Genomic DNA, 12,403 nt, shown 5'->3' with positions numbered 1-12,403 from the left:
TGCTATAAAAGCGGGTGACATGCAAATAATTTGAAACAATGACTAGCTTTGTCTAATATCTCAGTTTTCATAAGTAATCTAGGTAAATTGTTTAAAATAAATATATCAGGTAAATGTAAATAGGATAAGCATTTATAAATGAAATTTTCATGTAATTGATAATTATAAAGTTACATTATGTCAAATTAATTAACAAATGTGCCTTAATTGTATGGGTCACTTCCAAATATAATAAAATACAAAAACTGAAACAAACTGGTGAACAAAAATATGCTTCTTTTTGGCTTCTTAAATTTCATAAAAAAGGCTAAATATAGTTGGTTCTATTAATATACAGATACAATTATGTTTTGGGTAAGTATGTTTTTAAAAATTACAAAAATGGTTCTTATCTATAAAATACCAATATATGACGGTTCAATTTCTTCCTATATTTTCACAAGAAATGAAGATTATTTATATAATTAGAATTATATATGTTATATATATACATATATATATACACACAAAGTATACCAAAAGAGTAAGATTTACTTTGATGAGAACCATTATAAGGCATAAAATACATTTTTGTTGTGAAAAAAGAATAATTTAGTCTAATTTGGAAGTTATATAAAGGTTATTTCAAAAACTAAATTAAGGAAGGAAATAGAAATAAGATAGAAAGGCATTTAGTAAGTAGAAGAGAAAGATAAGAAGATGTTTTGGTAAGAAAAGTTAAAAATACAAAATAGTAATTTTATATAAAAAAGATTTCTTTTTTTTTTTTTTGTAGAGACAAAGTCTCACTTTATGGCCCTCGGTAGAGTGCTGTGGCGTCACACAGCTCACAGCAACCTCCAACTCCTGGGCTTAAGCGAGTCTCTTGCCTCAGCCTCCCGAGTAGCTGGGACTACAGGCGCCCGCCACAACGCCCAGCTATTTTTTTTTTTTTTTTTTGGTTGCAGTTCAGCCGGGGCTGGGTTTGAACCCGCCACCCTCGGTATGTGGGGCCGGCGCCTTACCGACTGAGCCACAGGCGCCGCCCTAAAAAAGGTTTCTTATATGATAAATCGTCATATAAGATAAATTGTCATATGGCTTCCCATAGAATGCTTATTTAAGAAGAGGGAATCTAGGACAAAGCAGAAAAGTTGAGGCATGTCTTGCAAGGTCTGATTAAGTCATAATGAAGTTTGTTAAGAATGAATTTATGAAAGAAATTTGTGTGATTAAGTTGGCTATAATTAGAATTAATTTATAAGTATTTCTAAAAAATGAGTTTTGATAGTAAAAATACATTAATATAAAACTAAAATTTGGTCCCTTATGTTACAACAACAGGGTTTTCTCAAAGTATTGATCTGCTCTTAGTAAGTCTGCAATAGGTTTTGGTTTTTAATTCCAAAATCTGTTCTTTAACAGGCACCTTCTAAAGTACAGTTTCTATTTCTGCCACATTTGTTCCTGAGAGCTATTTAATTTTCCCAATTTCAGGTTAGAAATGCTGTCTTCTTCATTTATGATAATAATTTCTTTTCTTTCTTTTTGCAGTTTTTGGCCAAGGCTGGGTTTGAACCCGCCACCCGGGTTTATGGGGCTGGCACCCTACTCCTTGAGCCACAGGTGCCACCCCCAGGATAATTTCTTTCTTTCTTTTCTTTTCTTTTTTTTTTGAGAAAGAGTCTTAACTCTGTTGCTCCAGCTAGAGTCCAGTGGTGGCATCAGAGCTCACTGCAACCTCAAACTCCTGGGCTCCTGTGATCCTCCTGCCTCAGCTTCCTGAGTAGCTGGAACTACAGGTGTGCACCACAGTGCCCACATGATTTTTTTATTTTTAGTAGAGAGGGTGTCCTCTCTTGCTCATGCTGGTCTCAAACTCTAGATCTCAAGCAATCCTTCAGCCTTGGCCTCCCAGAGTGTGAGGATTCCAGGCATGAAGCACCATGCCTGGTCACAAGTTCACTTCTTGAGTTAGGGTTTTCATGTTCAACTTGCCCTGCTTCGTATTTCAGAAGTTCAACTTTTGCTTTATCTCACTGTAGGTGATTTGGAAGTCATACCTCATTGCCTTCTAGCTTCTTCTGCTTTCCTTGAGAAGGTCTGGGATCACAGCCCTCTTTCTTAACTTTTTTCTCCATTTCTAATTCTGCTGCTATAATAGGACAGTAAATGTTGATCCTGAAGGTCCAAAAAAGCAATGTCTTTTTTTTTTTAATATTAAATCATAGCTGTGTACATTAATGCGATCATGGGGCACCATACACTGGTTTTATAAACAGTTTGACACATTTTCATCACACTGGTTAACATAGCCTTCCTGGCATTTTCTTAGTTATTGTGTTAAGACAATTATATTCTACATTTACTAAGTTTCGCATGTAACCTTGTAAGATGCACGGCAGGTGTAATCCCACCAATCACCCTCCCTCCGCCCCTCCTCCCCCCTCCTACACCTCCCTCTTCCCCTTCCCCATATTCTTAGGTTATAACTGGGTTATAGCTTTCATATGAAAGCCAAAAATTAGTTTCATAGTAGGGCTGAGTACATTGGATACATTTTCTTCCATTCTTGAGATACTTTACTAAGAAGAACATGTTCCAGCTCCATCCATGTAAACATGAATGAGGTAAAGTCTCCCATGGAATATTATGCAGCCTTAAAGAAAGATGGAGACTCTTGGCTCTTCTTGATGCGTCTGAATTGTTTCATGTAATAGGAAACTTTCCCATGCAGGTGCTACAAGCTGTATATTCCCTGGTCAATGGAGCAGCTTTCTTATTTGCATTTCTTTATAATATGGTATACACTCAAAACCTCGGATAAACTCTCCCCATGTCTGATTAAATTAATGTACCCTTTCATCAGGTTCTACTTCTGGCAATGTATATGGGCTTCCCATAAGGAGGCCCAATCACACGGTAGGAGGTTTTTCCTTACTGTTTTGGTAGCTGGCCTAAAAAGCAAAATTTAACAAGAGAGCTTTTTGTGTTGCTTTATTAGGTTTTTGAGTACTTAGGAAAACTTAGCTTTAAGGAGCTACCATTTGTACCACTGTGTAACTTCCTGTGTTGCTTTTAAATGTTTTGACTATCATACTGATTAAATGAATATTATTTCACAGTGACCTGAAATCTTGTTTTGATGAAGTATTTTGGTTATTTTACACCTATGGTAGGCTTCTCTAATATCAAAATTCTAAATTAAATTATTTTTTTCACTTTATTCTTTTTTTTAAAATATCCAGACAAGCTTCTCTCACTCTCTTTTTTTTGTGGATTAAAAGTTCAATGTACAAATACCCATTGTATACCATTAACAATTAAAGAATTAAAGTTAACAACACAAAATATGAAATACTCAGAAATAATTATTTTTCTACATGGAAAACTGTTAATTATTATTGAAAATACAAATTAAATCTTTTTAACCTAAAATTAACTTTGGAATTTTCCAGTTGGGCCTTCGGAGAGCATCAAAGAATGTAACTTTCATCATGATCATAAATGATTAGTCATATTTGGAAAATTGTATGGGAAAAACTCTCAAATGATAAGTCATACTTTTTCTTTCTTTCTTTTTTTTCTTTTTTTTGAGACAAAGTCTTACTTTGTCACCCTCACTAGAATGCCATGGAGTCATAGCTTGCAGCAGCCTAAAACTCTTGGGCTCAAGTGATCCTTATGCCTCAGCTTCCCAAGTAGCTGGGACTACAGGTGCCCTCACCCACAATGCCTGGCTACTTTTTCTTAGAGACAGGGTCTTGGTCTTGCTCAGGCTGGTCTCGAACTCCTGAGCTCAAGCAATCCCACCTGCCTAGGCCTCCCAGAGTGGTAGGATTACAGTCGTGAACCACCATGCCCGGCCCATACTTGGTCTTTTTCTAATTGCATTTATGAATATGTTACTGACATAATTACTTCAAAATTACATATAACTCTTAAAAACCTAATATTACCTGTTATAATTCTGGGTATTATGTTGTATGCTACAGACACACACACACACACACACAAACCTAAATTTCCTTGTTAATTGCTGATTATAATGGACTGTTATCAGATTTTTTTTTTTTTTTTTGTAGAGACAAAGAGACAGAGTCTCACTTTATGGCCCTTGGTAGAGTGCCGTGGCCTCACACACTCACAGCAACCTCCAACTCCTGGGCTTAAGCGATTCTCCTGCCTCAGCCTCCCAAGTAACTGGGACTACAGGCGCCTGCCACAACGCCCGGCTATTTTTTGGTTGCAGTTTTGGCCGGGGCCGGGTTTGAACCCGCCACCCTCGGTATATGGGGCCCGTGCCTTACCGACTGAGCCACAGGTGCCGCCCCTGTTATCAGATTTTTAACCATGGCTATTCTAAGTTTTTTATCATATACCAATTTTTTTTGAATTCTTCTCTTTTGCATTTATAATTCAACTCATGAAAGACTCTAACAAGTACTCACAAATACAGTTTTCTAATAACTTTAAAAACAATGGACTAGAAAAAAATTTCAGAGCGCTAATGAAAAATTGATGAATTTACGAAACTATGAATAAAAATAAAGCTGAATAAAATTAATTACATGAGATTAAATAACTGATAAAGCTAATGATTTTATGATCTTTATTTGAAAAATTGTTGGTTTGATTCCAGATTTAAGGAATTTTTCTCTTGTGAGTTATGTATAAGCTATTACAGTTTGGTCAAGTATACCTTTATGAACAAAGGCAGAGATATTTGCTTTTTCTTTCTGCTTGATCCTTTCAAAATTTGGAATCTATTCATGAGCATTCTTATGTTTTAGGGCAATATGGTTATTTGAATAATTTCAAAAAAAAATTTGCTCTCTCTTTATGGCAAGATACAATTGAAAACATTGGCTATATAACTGGGGCTTTTACCGAAATGTCATATTTGAGAATATGCATAAAAAGCCTGACTTTAAGGGTTCTCAGCCCTACAGTGAATAAATAAAATCTGTCACTTCCTGGCAGGCCTAGGAGCCTTAAGACAGTAAAATCTAAAGGCTGTCTTGGTTTGTCCTTTGAGCTTCAAGAGATTTTTAAACCTAAAATTAATATGTGGTCAAATCACCATACTTGCAGGCAAAATGTGATAAAACTAAAATCTAAACTTATTTTACAAATTTGTCTTAATCTATCTTTGGTAAAAATCAGGATGATTTCAGGGGTGTCCGACCTCTTTCCTTTTCCGCTGCTCATTGGAAGAATAAGAGTTGTCTTGGGCGACACATTAAATAAGGAAAGCTGATTAGCAAAAAAAGGTCCAAGCATACTTCTGTGATATCTGAGATCACAGATTGTAAAAATGTCCCCACAAAATCAGCATATGTTCAGTGGGCATATATTGGGCATGCTTGCTGTAGAGAAAAAATAAATAAATATATATATTTCCAAAGAAAATCTATAATATACCTATTATTAGATTATAGCTCTATACATTGTTTTCGAGTTCTTGTTATCTACCTGTAGGCTAGACTAGAACCTGAATTGTTCTAGATTTATACAATCCAATTTTCTTCCATGGAATGACTAGAATCAAGAGCTGCTGTGTTCCCCAAAACTAGACTAATTTAAAGAAACAAATATCATGCCTGTACATGGGTCACAAAAAGAGTTCACCAAAGTACCCAATATCATTACAAGAGATATTCAATCTGCAAACCATGATAAGCTGACATGCTCATGCTATAGACAGCTTTTCTCAAGACATCTGAACACAGCTCTGTATAATTTTTTTTTATTTCAAATGAATATGAGGGTACACATTTTTACATTACATTGTTCTCACTTCTAAGGTAAAGTTCAAGTTGTAGTTGAGACTTTCAACCAAGGGGTGTGCTGAACACCCTCACATTGTGCACATGAGAGATCTCACCAATTGCCCCCATCCTCTTTCCTCCCCCTTGCTAGACTATATTTGTGTCTTATCTTTCATATGAGTGTGTGTTTATATATTGGTTCAATAATAGTATTGAGTACATTGGATATATATTTTTTTCCATTCTTGAGACACTTTATTAAGAAGAATTGTTTCAACTCCATCCAGGTAAAGTTGTAAGATGTAAAGTTTCCATCTTTTCTCATGGTTAAATGGTATACATATGCTAACGTTTGTGAATCCATTTATGGAGTGATGGGCATGTAGATTGCTTCCATGACTTGGCAATTATGAATTGAACTGCAGTAAACAATCTGGTGCAAATGTCTTTCTTGTAAAATCATTTTTGTTCTTCTGGGTAGATATCCAGTAATGGAATTGCAGGATCAAATGGAAGGTCAACTTTTAGTTCTTTGAGAACTCTCCATACTTCTTTCCATAAAGGTTGTATCAGTTTGCAATCCCACCAGCAGGGTAGACAGGTTCCCTTCTCTCCATATCCATATCCACACCAGCATCTTTAGATTTAGAACTTTGTGATGTTGACTAATCTTACTAGAGTTAGATGACATCTCAGAGCGGGTTTGATTTGGATCTCAAGGCTCTATATCATAACAAGACTTTCGCCCCTCTTTAATGCCAACCTTTTCAACTTGGCAAAATAATGACCTTTTGATTTACTCAGTTGGTTGCCTTTAAGCCTAGGTTCATGGTTCAAAAACTACTATGCAAATTGGGATTGTTTATTAATTTCACTATATTTTTCCTTTTGAAATTTTATATCTCTTATGTTAAATTATTACAGAAATACAAACCCCAAGAGAATAATGCTAGCCTAGCTCTTTGAGATGGTAACAAATACCTATGAACAGACAAAATTAAGCATAATAATGGACTCCAGGTCTACTTAGCCTGAGACCCACTCCCTTCAAACATCCATTGTTGCTTCAATGTGGCTACAAGCCTTTTGACATTCATTTCCTCCAACATGGGACCAGACCCAAAATCTAGGACATGTCTATTCTGGTTATGAAGAAACATCAAAACCTAACTACATAAGTGTGATCCCGCCTATGGTGCATATTGCAAGGGTACATGTGAGATCTATTAAGCATAGAGTATAAATGTCTTAAAACAACAATTAAGTAAATGAGGTGAGGAATATATCAACCAGTACAATGTAAGCATTACAAATTGTATAGGAAATCAGCACATTGTAATCCCCTAAATGCATTAATGTATACATGATCTACCTCTTTTTGATTTAATTAAAAAAAAAAATAAAACCTAACTAAAAAATTATACAGGAGAGATGCTTTTTAAGAAAGATCTTGATTAAGAGGGGGATATGAAACTTATTAGGATAGAAATGAACTTAGTGTGTTTAAAACATCTTGACAAAAAGAGCTACAGAAGGCCATGACAAGAGGCAATTATGTCAAACTTATGTCAATTTATGACAAAAACAATTATGTAATTCTCTTTTCTTTTACTTTAAAAATCTTATCTTCCTTTACCCTCCTGACTATGTGCATACTTTACTACGGTAGTGTATGCTCATCACAGGACTACGCGCGTACTTTACTACGGTAGTGTATGCTCATCACAGGACTACGTGCATACTTTACTAGGGTAGTGTATGCTCATCACAGGACTGCGCGCGAACTTTACTACGGTAGTGTATTCTCATCACAGGACTATGTGCATACTTTACTACGGTAGTGTATTCTCATCACAGGACTATGTGCGTACTTTACTACGGTAGTGTATGCTCATCACAGGACTACGTGCGTACTTTACAATGGTAATGTGTGCTCATCACAGGACTGCGCGCATACTTTACTACGGAAGTGTATTCTCATCAGTGTCCTTTTTCAAACAAACCCCATTTTCTTTTACACTTCCTCTCTCTGTAGTTTCTTTGCATAAATATGTTTGTGGTAAAATATCTTCATTTTTGCTCCTCTGAATGTTCCTCCCTCATGAATGAAAACTTGTTTTGCTATATTTACAACTTGTTATTGTCTCTCAGCACATTGAAATAGGCTTCAATTCCAATTTTCTCTTTATCATCTTGTGATACTCTGATTAAATATATCTTGGCTTCTTAACTTCTCTGCTTTCCTAATGCTTTTTTATTCTGTACTGGATTTTGAGTAATTTCTTCTGACAGCTCTTCCAGTTTATTAATTTTCTCTTCAGCTAGGTTTAATTTACTGTTTATCACATGCATTTAATTTCTAAGTTCAGTAAATATATTTCTCACTTCTAAAAATACTATTTAATCCAAAACAACTATTTTGTCTGTAAGAATCCTTCACCCTACTTCCAATGTCTCTTCGATCTCTACACATAATAAAGATACATACGTTTGACATATCTGATGAGTCCAATACCTGCAATCTTGGAGATTTAATTGTATAGTCTGCAGTTGATTCTCCAGGTAGCTTATTTTCTTGTGTGTCTAGTGATTTCTGATTGAGAACTCACTTTTGCTGAAACTTGCCCTAAATGAATCTGCAGGTTTATTTTTGAGACTATTCTTTAGATGAGATTTGTGTTTGCTTCTGTCGTGTGGTGGGCCAATTTGCGTTTTTTTTTTTCTATCTTGTCACTGTGCATGTAACTTTAGCTCCCTGCATAATATGTACTTAGGCTTAAAATTAGATATTGTCAGGGGAAATATTTGTCCCTCATTCCACCTGAAGCCAACGATGAAATGTCTATTGTCTTTTATACTATGAGTTTTATTAACTGTTGATACACTGGAGATATTACTTTTCATGGATTCGGATGTTTTTTTCCCCCTGTTAGGGCTCAAATACTATACATAGCATTTCAACAGAATGATTATATATATATAATTTAAATGAGGGAGTGCTATCATGAGTTACATAGGGACAATATGCTTAAATCAAAATCAGGTAAAAATATGTATTTATACACACACACACATTTTTACCTGATTTTGATTTAAGCATATTGTCCCTATGTAACTCATGATAGCACCCCCTCATTTAAATAATAAATTACAGAGTTGCTGAGAAAAGTATTCTTTTTCTACATTGTCAAACAGAACACTTCTGATAGCTGAGATTGTGTTTTCTTTTTTCCCCCACACTGATCAATCCTCCAATGCCAATTGAGTGTCCTACAATTTAGTTCAATTCTAACACTATCTACCTGAACATAGATAGCATCAGATCACACAGGTGGAGGGTTCAGCTCCACAAGGCTGTCCCATCTCAGGTGCCCACTGCAAGTCTGGGCTTCCTGTACTTCTGCCTGATCCTGGCTATAAATCAAGGTTCTCACAAACTTTCTGTATGTTGAATAATTTGCGAGAATGGCTCACAGAAGTCCGGAAAATGCTTTACTTATGTTTACTTGTTTACTATAAAGACTGCAACTCAAAAACAGCCAGATAGAAGACAGACACACACCAGGGTATGGGGTGGGGGAGGTAGTGATGCTTCATGACCTCTCTGGATAAGCTGCCCTCCACCCTAAAGCATCAAGGTTGTTCACCAACAGAGAAGTTCATCAAATCTTGCTGTTCAAGAGTGTATAGAGCTTGATCTCCAGGAAACATTCTCTTCCCAGAGGTCAGTGGGTAGGACTAAAATTTCCAACCATCTATAATCACTTGATCTTTCTGGTGACCAGCCCATCTTGAGGCCATCTAGAGGCCCTACCCTAAGTCACCTCCTTAGCATAAACCCAAGTGTGACCCCAAAGGGGCTCATATAAATAACAAAAGACACTTTTATCACTCAGGAAATTTCCAGGATTTTAAGAGCTCTGTGTCAAGAACTAGAGACAAAAACTAAATATATTTCTTATCAGACCAATTTAAACCAGTCTTATAGCTGCCAGGGATTAGCACATCACCCCTCAAAGGCAAATGGACATCCAGCTTCTCTTTGTTTAACCTTCGGGCTTCGTGCTCATTGTTTCTGGCCTTTGCTTTCTTTACTTTATGGCAGCAGTTCTCAGCCTGTGGGTTGTGACTCACAGGAACTGTATTAATGGGTCGTGGCATTAGGAAGGTTGAGAACCACTGCTTTATGAACTGATCAATTATGCTTTCAAACCACTACAAATTGTTTTTATCCCCTCCCCTCCAAACTTCTTAGTCCATGATATTTTTGGAAACATTGCTGTCTATATCACCTATTTTCCTCATATCTAACAAGTATATGATATATGGAAGGAAATGTATCAATTCTGTAGAAAGAATGAACGAGGCGCTTCTGTTTGAAATAGTGCTAATATTTTGCAATGAATTTCAAGTGTAGTTAAAAAAAAAGTTCTTTCTTCTTAATTCTATGACTTCACTCTTGGCAAGGTAAGCCATGAAAATATTGTATAAGAAGGAAAGTGCTTTATAGACAAAGCTGTTGCTTATGACATAATTCATATTTGTAAAAATTTGGGAACAATTAAGGTCAAAGAAGTGCCTAAGTAATGGGTGATTATGTAACTACTGGATACAATGCCCATTAACACCATATGGCCGACCCAGAAAATGTTTATGAAACAAATTAAATGCAGGAAGCAACTTCAATGTGCATTACAATTATAAATAAGACATAAATGTACACACATGAACGTGAACCAGGAGCCAACTGAAAAAATTAACTTATTAGGAAAGCAACCTTTGGGATGCTTTTTCTTATTTACAACTTGCAATTATTGGTATTGAAATGTCCCAGGGGCAATGGAAATGAACTTATTTACAACTTGCAATTATTGGTATTGAAATGTCCCAGGGGCAATGGAAATGAAATTTAAATGAAAGAAAGTATGGATGCACCTATCTATCCTCTCTTGGAAACAACCTGAGAGGCAAATACATTCACTTGGTGTCGGACAGGCCTGTGTTCAGAATCTTTGTTCTGTTGTTCAAGAGCTGTGGTCAGTTCTTCACTCCTCCCACTGTGGCTGGAGAATTCTGGCACACTCCGTAACTTTACGCTCAGCCACACGATAATGTGGGCCAATGGGACATTAGCAACCAAGACTTTGATTCCTCCTGTGCGTTGGAGTTTTCTCTGCCACCTCTACCTCTCCATGAGAACACCCCAGACTGGCCTACTGACGAGACACAGAAACACTAGAGGACAGCCGAGTTGTCACTGCCACCATCCATCCCATCTGAAGCTGACCTTAGACACTTGGTCAAGATACTAAAAATCAAAACCATGCATTCAACCTGCAGACTCATGAACTGAACAAACAGTTGTTGACTTAAGCAACTATTAGAATAGTTTGTTATGCAGCATTATCTATGGCAGTAGATAGCTCTACACCTTGTCCTCTTCATCTTTGTACAGCCAGGTCCTACCACAGTGCTTGCCGCCTAGACAACTCTGTCGCTGTCCCTTCTCTGCAGGGAGAATGAGACATTTATGCTTGCGTGACCCCTCCCCCCCAGCATACCTAACATAGCACCTATTTTTTTTTTTTTACACCTCTTTCTTTATACGTCTCTGCTAAGCCTTGAATGAGTTGGAAGTGGAAAGTTAGTTACTCACATCTACTTCTATCGCACCCAGCACAGAGTAGACCTCTATAAATGTTTTTCTTTGAATTAAATAAATAGATTGGGAGAGCTGACATGAACCATAACAGCCAGCAGCAGATGTCAAGAAGATAAGCTATATAGGGTGGTTCTCATGCCAGGAGACTTTAGGCTTTCCAGAAAGCTCACATAAGGGTGGGGAAAAAACCAAAACAAAACAAGGAAGAAGAGCATATTCTTTCTGCTCACCTGTGCTCTTCTCTCTCTCACGGCATTGCACGCAATGCTCCCAGCCATCTGTGCCCCTGGGAGCTCCCCCCAACTCAGCTTCCCTCTGCCAGCTGTGGACCCTTCACTCCACCCCTGGGGCTGTGCCCCACATGCCAGCACAGTTTGTTGGTACCCTACCTTCAGATCAGACACGTCCCTGTAGCACTGCTCGGAGCGGGTATGGTCTGAGAGCTGCACATTCCAGAAGCAGGGCAGCTGGTACACAAGGAAGGGGTTTTGTTTGATGACAGCGTTGAAAATATCCTGGAGGACAAAGGTCAAAGACACAGTCAAGACAGTCAGGTGGGTTCAGCTCCCAAGGCACTGTATCCCCATGAAAGGGCTTCTCCTGGGCCGCTTGCTTTGAACACAGGCTGGTTCATAACAACGGGCATTTCTCTTGCTCATTATCTCTTTCCACAATGTCTGGACACAGAAGGGGAGAATGCCCCAGGCTGGCCAGCAGTGCAAGGATCTGGTGGGTCTCCTAAAGCACTATCCAGCCAGTTGACGTGGGGCAGACGGGAAGCAACTTTCCTGCCCCAGCCAGCATATAATAAATGAGGTCTCTATCCTTCCCCTCTTCCCAGCCTATGCAGGAGCCCTGTATCATCCATCCTGAGCTCCTGAGGAGGAAACTGCGTGATGACAAGTAGCCCTGCTAACTCAGGGGCCGAGACAAATTACAGATCGTCCGTTTCAACGGTGCTTCCCTGGGCTTTCTGCAGACCCAGTGATGG

General features: G+C 37.7%; 1 protein-coding gene across 3 annotated transcripts in view; it reads right to left on the bottom strand.

Annotated features, from left to right (window-relative positions):
- Nucleotides 1-12,403, bottom strand: part of LARGE1 (LARGE xylosyl- and glucuronyltransferase 1) — a 559,980-nt gene that overhangs the window by 85,209 nt on the left and 462,368 nt on the right. For all 3 annotated transcript variants that reach the window (XM_053583761.1, XM_053583762.1, XM_053583763.1), the window contains one exon: nt 11,802-11,927. In XM_053583761.1, the coding sequence (XP_053439736.1) occupies nt 11,802-11,927 (126 nt within the window). The remainder of the gene's footprint in view (nt 1-11,801; nt 11,928-12,403) is intronic.

Source organism: Nycticebus coucang, chromosome 3 (assembly GCF_027406575.1).
Source record: "Nycticebus coucang isolate mNycCou1 chromosome 3, mNycCou1.pri, whole genome shotgun sequence".
NCBI lineage: Eukaryota > Metazoa > Chordata > Mammalia > Primates > Lorisidae > Nycticebus > Nycticebus coucang.
This window is presented reverse-complemented; position numbering and strand designations above follow the sequence as displayed.